Genomic DNA, 12,711 nt, shown 5'->3' on the forward strand with positions numbered 1-12,711 from the left:
GATATATCGGAGCGGCCAAGGTGCTCATAAATATCTGAACACGCACTCTAACGCCTTGACATTGACAATTGTGATAGAGGTGTGTTCAGATATTTGGAGCGCCTCGGGCGTTCCAATATATCTGCTGGCGACTGTACAAACATAACAACAAAATTTTCACCACACCAGCTCGGAAAGGCTTACTTTGCACTTCAAAAACTGATAGCAAAGTTGCATTTTATTCACATGTGAGGCAAAGTAATCAAATGCCAATTTTTAAGTTGTTTTCTTATGTTTGCTGGTAGAATTGACTTTTAAAGGATGATTTTGGATGATAAATATTTAATAACATTCATTTGGATTTGATTTTGTTTGATATTTTACATTTAATATTTGCTTCGGGTTGGTGTGGTGAAAAATTTTGTGTTTCACTCGGGGGCAAATTTTGTTTAACCCTCGTGCTCTGAAACCCTCGCAACGCTCAAGATTCCATTTTTCGAACCACTCGCTACGCTCGTGGTGCAATTTTGGAATCTTTCGCTTGCTCGGGTATCAATATTAGCACGACCGGTTAAACCAGGGCTCTCCAAACCCCGGCCCGCGGGCCAAATCCGGCCCGCGAAGCGTTTCAATCCGGCCCGCCGACAGCGTTCCAATCCGGCCCGCGGGAGCCAGGCTCTAGATGTTCAGCCCTAGATACACCCCCCACAGCAGCAACCAGATCCCCCCCCCCCCACCCCCCTCGACGCGGACGGTGGCCCGCGCGAAAATTCTGAGGCGCAATATGGCCCTCAGGTAAAAAAGTTTGGAGACCCCTGGGTTAAACAACAACTTTGCCCCCTTGTAAAACAAATAACTATTTACATAGTGGGGCATGTCAACCACCGGTCGACTAAATTAATAACCGTCATCACTCATCACAATATTGATGCTGTATTCAATAGAGGAAGCAATAAAAAACAATATTCCTAAAAACAAAACAGTGATTCATTGATCGGTTAAACTCGCACATGTAAAGAAACAAAACGCAGGAAGAGGCAAAGGATGTTACTTTTAACAGCCAGGATCTTTATACAATCTTTCTTTACAAACCTCTTCCGTTTGTACAATAAAGCGGACCATAGACATCTATTCTATTATGCCATTATTTTTTTAAACGGCGTCCGCCCGTCTGGGGAAGTCAAATTTGGTGTTTTTGTCCTACTTCCGGTCTGCGGTATTGTAGGGTGCTTCCGGTTGGACTTGGCTTCGTCAATAGAGGATTGTTACGTGGATTTAGGTATTTTGACCGACTTTTGAAGAGAATAATGAGCTGTTCGGGACAGGATGAAGGTTTTAGCTTTTATTTTGTAGGTAGGCACATAATTTTTTTTTTTATAAATACATACTAAATATATTTAATTTTATTTAGTTTGTTGTTTTTTACTTCCTACATGCACCTGGGTGTCTTATTAAGGTAATTCAGTAACTGCACGGTAGAGATATCTGCATCTCCCTTCTACGTGTTGCTGCGTCCCTGTCGTGCGTCAGTTACTGAATTAATTACGTTGGTTGTGTGAAGAGCTTTAAGGCCTGTCCAGACGAGGCCAATTTTTCGCCAATCTGATTAAATTGTCAATCAAATCAGGTGGTGCGGATGCAAACGCAATTTGGCCACTTTCATTTAAAAATAATCTAATTTTCTAAATGACTGCGAAAAAGAAAGAGTCAATTTCGTAATTTCCGTGTCACCCGCCATTTTAAAAATACATTTGCGCGGGAAACCGAAATAGCGCAGGAAACAACGTCCTTAATTATTTTCAACGGGGACTAACAACGTAAATTGCAAATTAAATACGATTAAAATTAACCCCTATAAATAAAACGCTAAGACTCAAATTCTAAACGATTTCTAACGCAAATACGTCGTTTTTGAAAAACGAAATCATCCGGAAACGATTAGTTTTAGAGCCACACGCTGACAGACAGGATGTAAGAATTCATTATCCGCTTCTTAAAAACAATTCTACATCTCCCTCACACTCCAAAAAATTCTCTATAGAGTGACAGAGCCAGAGCATCCCGCATCCGGCAGACGCTCGCAAATCCTTTTCTTTTGCAATAACGTCCTATTATACTACAACGGTCAACATTATTATGAACCTTCTTATCTTGTATTAGGGTTTATTTTTGAATGTATAGAGTACAAACTTATAGCGTTATAGAATTATAAAATCGCTACTTTCATTGAATTTTGTGTTTGAATGATCGTAACGTAGAATGAAATATCATTCCAGTCTTGAATGGGCGTGAGTGAGGACGTGACGCCATTTTGAGAAAATAGTTCGTAAATAATTATTTCATTCTGTTAGAGTTATTTAAGATTTATTATAAAACTGTGTTGAAACTGAAATTAAAGTGAAGTGTGTGTTGAAAGGATTTTCCGGTGTCATTTTATTTGAATGGTGAGTAGAACTGAATTAATTTAATTTATACCTATTCCGTTACAGCCGAGTTAAATAACGATACAAGTATGAAAAGTAGGTTTAATTTACCTATTACGTTATACCTATTTATTTAATTTAAGAGTTAAAAACGATACAAGTGTGAAAAGTAGGAAATTTGCAACGAGTGCCGATAAATTGAAACACAACCGAAGGGAGTGTTTTAAATGGAATCGATACATAAATAATACGGATTTTCCGGAAAATTACCAATTTGGATTTTTTCAACTATTTTTTTTTCTATTATTTCAAGACAACCTATATTTTATGCATAATTTTAATTTTGATTTTCACATGTTTTGTCAAATTTAGAATGCTTTCATTTAATACCCAACACGTGTCTGTGCAATGCATAGTTTGGGTCCAATGTGCAGTAGGTATTCGCAAAAAGGCGGGAGCCATTTTCATGATGACATTACGCTGTATGCTGAAGTAGATGGCCTGCCACACTGTCTCCCGGTAGTCCCGGTCCCAATACTGAAAATTGGCAGCGGTGACCTGACAACCTCTGAACTGAACAATCTATTCGACCGTTTTTATATGTAAAGTAAAATATGTACAAGCTAGCAGAAGTAGCAGATATATAGGTAGTTTTCGTCTACTTGACGAAACTTGAATATAAAATATAAACCTACATTAGTGCACAAATTTGTACGTATTGCAATCCTTAATGTCAAAATTAACAATATATCTGTCTACATAAAACTGATATTTCGCAAGTAGAATTAAAAATCAAATATATTATTTGCGAATCTGTCAAGTGGACGAAAACTAGATCATGGACGGAAACTAGCGCAGTGACCCTATAATGTGTAGGTACAACATACTTAATATACTTAGGCTTAGGCAAAAAAAACGGGTCAAAATCAGCAATGGGAATAACCATTATTTTAAGTGGAGTCCAGGCGAGACAATTTTTCCCCAATCTGATGAAATTGTCCGATCAAATCAGCAGGTGCGGACACAAATATTGGTGAATAAATTTGTGTACGTGTGGACACTAGATGAGATTGGCGCCTATTATTTTCCTGATCAAATCGGTCGATTTGCCCAGCTCGTCTGGACTCTACTTAAACCCACTGAATTTTCACACACGTTACTAAGAACGAGGAACAGAAGTTTCCCACTCATCGACACACTTGTATTGTCTCTGGCCGGACGTAGGTAGAAAGCGCGGGAAAGATGGCGGGAAAATAGCAACACAATGGCCGAGCTCACGATTGCACGTCGAGAAAATCACGCGATGCTAATAGAAGCTAACTTAGTAAAAGTTTAGAGTTAGCCACAGGATAGGACCTTTCCTATCCTTGCCCTGTAGCCTTGAGCGCCTCTAAAAAAACAATTCTGTGTTCAGTTATTGACTAATTTTCAGGGTTCCGTACCTCAAGAGGAAAAAATGGAGCCCTTATAGGATCACTCGTGCGTCTGGCTGTCCGTCTGTCACAGCCTATTTCCTCCGAAACTACTGGCTTAATTTTTTTAGGGTTCCGTAGCCAAATGGCAAAAAACGGAACCCTTATAGATTCGTCATGTCCGTCTGTCTGTCTGTCTGTCTGTCTGTCCGTCCGTATGTCACAGCCACTTTTCTCCGAAACTATAAGAACTATACTGTTGAAACTTGGTAAGTAGATGTATTCTGTGAACCGTATTAAGATTTTCACACAAAAATAGAAAAAAAAATTTTTGGGGGTTCCCCATACTTAGAACTGAAACACGAAATTTTTTTTTTATCAAACCCATACGTGTGGTGTATCTATGGATAGGTCTTCAAAAATGATATTGAGGTTTCTAATATCATTTTTTTCTAAACTGAATAGTTTGCGCGAGAGACACTTCCAAAGTGGTAAAATGTGTGTCCCCCCCCCCTGTAACTTCTAAAATAAGAGAATGATAAAACTAAAAAAAATATATGATGTACATTGCCATGTAAACTTCCACCGATAATTGGTTTGAACGAGATCTAGTAAGTAGTTTTTTTTTAATATTACGATTCATAAATCGTCTAAATACGGAACCCTTCATGGGCGAGTCCGACTCGCACTTGGCCGCTTTTTGAAATTTGGGACACGTTTGTACATTTTATTTGTATTTTGTGCAATAAAGTTTATTTAATTTATTTTTTTATAATTTTAGGATAAACAGAAGTAATTCAATATATACTGGGTCAACCAAATCTTGTCAGTAAATAGGACCCACATAGGACCAAAAAAACTATAAGTACTCATCCTTTTCTTTTGGGTGCTAATAGTACTAGTGTAAGACCAAGATAGTATGATTCTCTCTGTCTATGTTTGAAATCAAACAGGCCTTTGACACACTATTATTTGCAAAAAATTACCATTCCCCCCTCTTTAAGTGGTATCCAGACAAGACAATTTTTCGCCAATCTGATGAAATTCTCCGATCGAATCAGCAGGTGCGGACACATTAATGCCAATTTTCATAGTAATTATCTATGGACTGCAAATTTCCTGATCAAATCGACTGATTTGACCAGTCCCGTCTGGATACCACTTTATCTCCGAAACTACTGGGTTTAAAATTATGAAAAAAATAAACAAAATAGTTCTTTACCTATTAGATGACAGGAAAACCTATTAGAACTGTGTAGTCAAGCGTGAGTCGGACTTAATTAGTTTGTGATATTGTTAAAAATTGTGTAATGTACGGAACCCTTGGAACGCGAGTTCGACTCGCACTTGGCCGGTTTTTTTTTATATTGATTCGTGATTCGTGAATAATTTAGCCGACGAAGGACCTGCCCTTAAACAGTTCCATCCGCAACTTAATGACGTAAATAATTAATGCAGCCATATTTAATAAACAATGCTCAGGACTCAGGACGCTCGTAAAACGCTCCTTTCCCGAACGGAAGTCGGCCGGACAACATGGCGCTCACGGAAATCCGGAGTCTGCGTTTTTGACGTTTGAAATTGAATGAAAGGGCGCAACTATGGCAATACCAACCCCCCGATTTTTGTGGTGATTATTAAAACGCAGTGATTATATTCTCTTTGCATCAGTAGCCTAATAGAGTATAGAGTTAGACCAAGATAACTTGGTCCGTGGAACGATCTAGACAGCACCATATAGCCGATTTATTAAGCGTTGAATTTTAAATCTTGACAAATAAAATAAAAAAACGATATTAAATTTTGTGAAACACACCCAACTTGTCAGTAGAAAAGGCGCGAAATTCGTATACCTACATATATGGGAAGTCAACTCTTCGCGCCTACTTTTTTTTAATTTTCCGCCGTTTTCTAAGGTCGCTATTCTAGAGTCTGTGCGGAAAGAGAAGAGTCGTGGAATGTACGGGGCCCAATACATTCCACGACTCTTCTCTTTCCGAACAGACTCTATCAATTATTTTTGAACAACAGAAAGTAGTTAGCAACTCGCGCCAACAGTTCCATATTCAAATAGTTGAATTGGAAAGGAAACGGCAACAAAAATCGGGAAGCGACACAACGGACCGGATCCGGAAGCTGGCGGCGCTGTATTATGACTATTATGTAATTATACTGATGGTATTTATGGCATTACTGGTACTGGCCACTGGCCTTGCCCAGCGCCACAGAATAAATAAAATAGTACTAAGTACAGAAGACTCACTCTCTAACAAAACGCGTCTGTTACTATCAGCACAGATATGGCCGCCAGGTGGCGACAGCGCCACGCGCGGCTTATGGCTTTCCCCAAAATTGGGGTCGAACGGATGTACTTTTAGCTACCTGTAGCAAAGCGACGAAATCGCGGAGTGAGCCACGCCTGCCAGCGCGTGCTAACACTCAGTAGGTATTTATTAAATACACGGATACCTATATAATGGCTACTTTCCTACTAGTCGAATCTTCTTTTTTATAACTGTCAAAACGATTTGCTAACGTAATATGGAATTTATATGAAATCGTGTCGTGTGTAGTGACGTCACAGTCAACTCACCTACTTTTTATATTTCAATCCAATTTATTAAATAGAAATAGTATTTAAAAATATCTAGCCTAGCCAAGGTGACAATTGCTTCGAAATTTCGATTCGACAAGGGCACTAGCCTAGCCACATATTCTCTATATCTGTCATAGAAAAGTAAGCGCGGGAATCTCCGTCCCGGTCTAACGTGAGTCATCCTTAACTCCTAATTGCAGAATATTTTTTAAATGTTGAATGTATCTGTGTTCCAGAGCTGTGCACCGACCGCCATCATGCCGTCGCAAGCGCGCTGCGACCGCGTCCCCCCCGCCGACGGCTCCCCCTGGGGCGCCCTCGACCTCAGCCTCCAGGATGACGACTTGCCTATCGGTTCGTGCCTCACAGTTCTCTACCTCTGCTCCTTATATCCTCTAAGGTCTATAACATATATGCTGTAGTCTACAAGCACGCCTTGGCGACACAAGCGCCCTGCGACCGCGTCCCCCCCGCCGACGGCTCCCCAAGGGGCGCCATCGACCTCAGCCTCCAGGATGACGACTTGCCTATCGGTTCGTACCTCACAGTTCTCCGCCTCTACTCCTTATATCCTCTAAGGTCTATAGCATGCTGTAGTCTACAAGCACGCCTTGGCGTCGCAAGCGCGCTGCGACCGCGTCCCCCCCGCCGACGGCTCCTCCTGGGGCGCCATCGACCTCAGCCTCCAGGATGACGACTTGCCTACCTCACAGTTCTCCGCCTTTACTCCTTATATCCTCTAAGGTCTATAGCATGCTGTAGTCTACAAGCACGCCTTGGCGACACAAGCGCGCTGCGACCGCGTCCCCCCCGCCGACGGTTCCCCCTGGGGCGCCCTCGACCTCAGCCTCCAGGACACAGACTTGTCATTTTCGCGCTCGCGCTTGACAGACAGCTGAAGTGTGCGAAAGGGAAGCCATCACGTATATGAACATCGCATGAGTGCGAAAGAGTCAGACTACAAATGAGAAAACGTGACCATTTTTGAGTTTGACGACGGCCGCGGACGGCCAAGAGCGTATCACCGTAATTTTCAATTTGAAAAATATACACAAATTCGGTAGAAAACTATTTGATAAAGTAATACAATGAAGATAGTGTCTTGTAGTGTACCGGATTTCAGTGTCACGGGGCCAAATAAACCTAGCAAATACTTATTTCAGAGGAATAATGATATTCCGAGCGAAATTTTCTTAACAATATTTTGTCAAATTAACAGCATAAAAAGTGTAAGAAGCCGGTTTATACAGTTGATTATAAGTTTTTTTTCCTTTGTGTGCTAATATTTTATCATATTACTCAATAATTTAAAATATTTTGTGTAAAAACATAAACTGTTACTTTACACTAGGGCTTGACAAAATGTTCAGATGACAGTATCGATAACTTGTCGGTATATTAATCAGGGATCGGATACCGGTATTTTTTGTATGGGAACGGAAACGGTATTTTTTCGTTCTTTGCTAATTACTTCATTTCTAATTGGGCAATCAAATAATACGAAGTCGTAACCTAAAAACACAACTGAGTCCTACATTTCGAGTATAAAATAATTCGAAAAATATGGTTATTTCTAAGTTTTTGAAAAAAACCGGTTCCGATCCCTGATATTAATAGCTATGTAATCATTTCTTCACAAGACATAATTAAGATATTAACCTTTATAACCGACTTCAAATAATAACGATTGTTATACCTTTTTGAAGGTGCAGATGTTTAGCAGTAAATTTAAACTTCACTTTCCAACACAGTAAGAGTTAGACTAAGATAAGGCTGTAACGATTTTGATAGCACACGCAGTGCAGGTGTTATTTTATACATCATAATGTCGTAGAATTTTAACGTTTAAAATAACACATTTGAAAAAGTAGTCGATAAAGCAATCAAACACCGACAGATTATTAATATGTTGTAACATGACATCACTATTTTTGATCTCACATAGACAATTTACGCACACATTTGCATTTCATTTTTGGTCGCACTTTTGAAGATTGACAGTTGTTCTTGTCTATTCTAATTCTATGCTCCAGGATGACGACTTGCCTATCGGTTCGTACCTCACAGTTCTCCGCCTCTACTCCTTATATCCTCTAAGGTCTATAGCATGCTGTAGTCTACAAGTACACCTTGGCGTCGCAAGCGCGCTGCGACCGCGTCCCCCCCGCCGACGGCTCCCCCTGGGGCGCCCTCGACCTCAGCCTCCAGGATGACTACTTGCCTATCGGTTCGTGCCTCACAGTTCTTCACCTCTGCTCCTTATATCCTCTAAGGTCTATAACATGCTGTAGTCTTTGTAGTCTTGGCGACGCAAGCGCATTGCGACCTCACAGTAGTGATGGGTAGGACATCAATTTAAAATGAGTTTGTATGAGTACCTCATTTTCTAAAATGAGGTGTTACAATGTCTTACTTCAAATGAGGTGAGGTACTAGCATATTTTCAGCATCGGCTATTCCATTAATTCCAACAGCGACAATTTTTCAGCGATATTCAAGTACGTCGCGTGTCTGTCTCACTCCCTCTTTGGGTATTTCTAATTCATTGTTTCATTTGGAAAGGATTTTTGAGGGGTTCATGTCACAGAGAGGCGGTGAGTGGTACAAACTCAACGCATTTCTCGGTGGACCTTATGTCGTTGCAATAAGGTTTGTAGTTCGGTAGTTGACAGTGTGAACCATTACTCGTTTCTTCATTTGAGACATTTGAGTTTTGAGTGTCGGCGAGCAGGCGAGCACCTAGCGCCTCGCGCGATCCAGTGACTCTCTTGCGAGTTGTACGAGTTTTGAGGATCGCGAGACTCGCGAGTGAATTTGAACGGATAAGAGTTTTTTGAAATTTGAAGTGTGTGAATGATTTGTGTGATGGTGGCAAGAGGTGTTTGTGATGCGCGCGAGTAAATGAGTGAAATGAATAGAGGAGTGAAGTAAGACATTTTTGCGGTACGAAGTACTGCGACAAATTAACAAAATGAGTGGTACAAATGAGGTGCCTCACGAGTGAGCGACTCAACACTACCTCACAGTTCTCCGCCTCAACTCTTTAGGCCTACGACGATGCCACGACAGATAAGATAACACATACCTATTAAAGATACCTACAAATCAAAACATTACAAAAATACACAAAAGGAATAATTAAGAAAAGACAAAACAAAAAAATATACTAGCTAATAGTGTCCGACCGAAGATTCGGTTTCGGTTTCGGCCGAAACTAGAGCCAGAGCCGAAACTTCGGTTTCGGCAAAAAAACATGTTTCGGTCGGTCACTAATACCATACATGTGTTTTCTATGGGCATAAATACCTATTATACTAATATCCATAATATTGAACCCACAGATCCCCGTTGCTGGAACCGTCAGCAGGTTGGCACGTGGGTGTCGCGCCGCGGCGGCCGCGCCGAGCGCTTCCCCATGAACGGCAAGGCGCTGTGCCTCATGACCCGGGACATGTTCCTGGCCAGGGTACCCGGGAAGGGACACGAACTATACCAGGTAACTTCTTGTCGCTTCACTCTTGACAATGAGGCCGCGCCGAGCGCTTCCCCATGAACGGCAAGGCGCTGTGCCTCATGACCCGGGACATGTTCCTGGCCAGGGTACCCGGGAAGGGACACGAACTATACCAGGTAACTTCTTGTCGCTTCACTCTTGACAGTGAGGCCGCGCCGAGCGCTTCCCCATGAACGGCAAGGCGCTGTGCCTCATGACCCGGGACATGTTCCTGGCCAGGGTACCCGGGAAGGGACACGAGCTATACCAGGTAACTTCTTGTCGCTTCACTCTTGACAGTGAGGCCGCGCCGAGCGCTTCCCCATGAACGGCAAGGCGCTGTGCCTCATGACCCGGGACATGTTCCTGGCCAGGGTACCCGGGAAGGGACACGAGCTATACCAGGTAACTTCTTGTCGCTTCACTCTTGACAGTGAGGCCGCGCCGAGCGCTTCCCCATGAACGGCAAGGCGCTGTGCCTCATGACCCGGGACATGTTCCTCGCCAGGGTACCCGGGAAGGGACACGAACTATACCAGGTAACTTCTTGTCGCTTCACTCTTGACAATGAGGCCGCGCCGAGCGCTTCCCCATGAACGGCAAGGCGCTGTGCCTCATGACCCGGGACATGTTCCTGGCCAGGGTACCCGGGAAGGGACACGAACTATACCAGGTAACTTCTTGTCGCTTCACTCTTGACAGTGAGGCCGCGCCGAGCGCTTCCCCATGAACGGCAAGGCGCTGTGCCTCATGACCCGGGACATGTTCCTGGCCAGGGTACCCGGGAAGGGACACGAGCTATACCAGGTAACTTCTTGTCGCTTCACTCTTGACAATGAGGCCGCGCCGAGCGCTTCCCCATGAACGGCAAGGCGCTGTGCCTCATGACCCGGGACATGTTCCTCGCCAGGGTACCCGGGAAGGGACACGAACTATACCAGGTAACTTCTTGTCGCTTCACTCTTGACAGTGAGGCCGCGCCGAGCGCTTCCCCATGAACGGCAAGGCGCTGTGCCTCATGACCCGGGACATGTTCCTCGCCAGGGTACCCGGGAAGGGACACGAGCTATACCAGGTAACTTCTTGTCGCTTCACTCTTGACAGTGAGGCCGCGCCGAGCGCTTCCCCATGAACGGCAAGGCGCTGTGCCTCATGACCCGGGACATGTTCCTCGCCAGGGTACCCGGGAAGGGACACGAACTATACCAGGTAACTTCTTGTCGCTTCACTCTTGACAATGAGGCCGCGCCGAGCGCTTCCCCATGAACGGCAAGGCGCTGTGCCTCATGACCCGGGACATGTTCCTGGCCAGGGTACCCGGGAAGGGACACGAACTATACCAGGTAACTTCTTGTCGCTTCACTCTTGACAGTGAGGCCGCGCCGAGCGCTTCCCCATGAACGGCAAGGCGCTGTGCCTCATGACCCGGGACATGTTCCTGGCCAGGGTACCCGGGAAGGGACACGAGCTATACCAGGTAACTTCTTGTCGCTTCACTCTTGACAATGAGGCCGCGCCGAGCGCTTCCCCATGAACGGCAAGGCGCTGTGCCTCATGACCCGGGACATGTTCCTCGCCAGGGTACCCGGGAAGGGACACGAACTATACCAGGTAACTTCTTGTCGCTTCACTCTTGACAGTGAGGCCGCGCCGAGCGCTTCCCCATGAACGGCAAGGCGCTGTGCCTCATGACCCGGGACATGTTCCTCGCCAGGGTACCCGGGAAGGGACACGAGCTATACCAGGTAACTTCTTGTCGCTTCACTCTTGACAGTGAGGCCGCGCCGAGCGCTTCCCCATGAACGGCAAGGCGCTGTGCCTCATGACCCGGGACATGTTCCTGGCCAGGGTACCCGGGAAGGGACACGAGCTATACCAGGTAACTTCTTGTCGCTTCACTCTTGACAATGAGGCCGCGCCGAGCGCTTCCCCATGAACGGCAAAGCGCTGTGCCTCATGACCCGGGACATGTTCCTCGCCAGGGTACCCGGGAAGGGACACGAGCTATACCAGGTAACTTATTTGTTCTTTGACTTTAACCCTAGAACCTATGCACTACGAGTGTTCTCAAAATAGCACTAAGGCCCACTTAATTGCACCATTTCACTAACGCGGGGTTAACCGGTTAAACCTGGACTTTACCATTGTTACCAGTACAAATTGACACTAGGTTAACGATTTAACCGCTTAACCCCGGGTTAGTGGGATGGTGCAAGTGGGCCTTAGATGTTCATTAAGATTATACCCACTCCCAAATATTAATTTTCTTTATTTCTTTGTTTCAGGACTTCAGAAGAAGGCTCGCTAAGGCTCTGGCGCTACAGGAATTGCTCGAAAAAATGTTGCCGAAATGAACAACTTCCGATGCGTTTGAGGATAGCATTTTTGGGTAAAAAAAACTTGCTTACCAAGCTAGCGGTAAAAACGTTTCGTCGAAATACGTTAGACCACTGGTTAGACCTCCTAGATAGATGTTTTGCCGCCAGAGTGCAGTACTAGCGACGTATGTATACCATAGACATAGAGAAAAAAATACATAGAGTGCTCACTCCATACATCAGTTTTAGTACCAAAAAGACTATTAGCATCTAGCATCGAGTAGCGGAACTATCAGTACTGCTACTTGACAATAGATGTAGCACCCACAGGAAAGTCTTATGCTGTTGAGATAAGACTTTCCGGTCGGTGCTACATCTATTGTCAAGTAGCAGTACTGATAGTTCCGCTACTCGATGCTAGATGTAGACACTGAAATTAATAGTCTGAACTGATGTATGGAGTGAGCACTCTTGTCTTTATTTCTCTATGA

At 44.0% G+C, this 12,711-nt stretch overlaps 1 protein-coding gene across 1 annotated transcript; it reads left to right on the forward strand.

Annotated features, from left to right (window-relative positions):
- The first annotated feature begins 2,351 nt into the window (after nucleotides 1-2,351).
- On the forward strand, nucleotides 2,352-12,295 carry LOC134660543 (transcription factor ETV7). Its single transcript, XM_063516321.1, has 4 exons — nucleotides 2,352-2,423; nucleotides 6,647-6,764; nucleotides 9,751-9,905; nucleotides 12,188-12,295. The coding sequence occupies exons 1-4, from the start codon at nucleotides 2,421-2,423 to the stop codon at nucleotides 12,254-12,256; spliced, it is 345 nt and encodes a 114-aa protein (XP_063372391.1). The 5' UTR covers nucleotides 2,352-2,420; the 3' UTR covers nucleotides 12,257-12,295.
- Nucleotides 12,296-12,711: the final 416 nt, after the last annotated feature.

The sequence above is a fragment of the Cydia amplana genome, chromosome 27, assembly GCF_948474715.1.
Source record: "Cydia amplana chromosome 27, ilCydAmpl1.1, whole genome shotgun sequence".
Taxonomy (NCBI): Eukaryota; Metazoa; Arthropoda; class Insecta; order Lepidoptera; family Tortricidae; genus Cydia; species Cydia amplana.

Excerpts from the sequence above, each read along its gene's own strand:
- LOC134660543 (XM_063516321.1), top strand. Across the intron at positions 6,765-9,750 it reads GGATGACGACTTGCCTATCG|ATCCCCGTTGCTGGAACCGT; the intron begins GTTCGTGCCTCA and ends TTGAACCCACAG. Across the intron at positions 9,906-12,187 it reads AGGGACACGAACTATACCAG|GACTTCAGAAGAAGGCTCGC; the intron begins GTAACTTCTTGT and ends TCTTTGTTTCAG.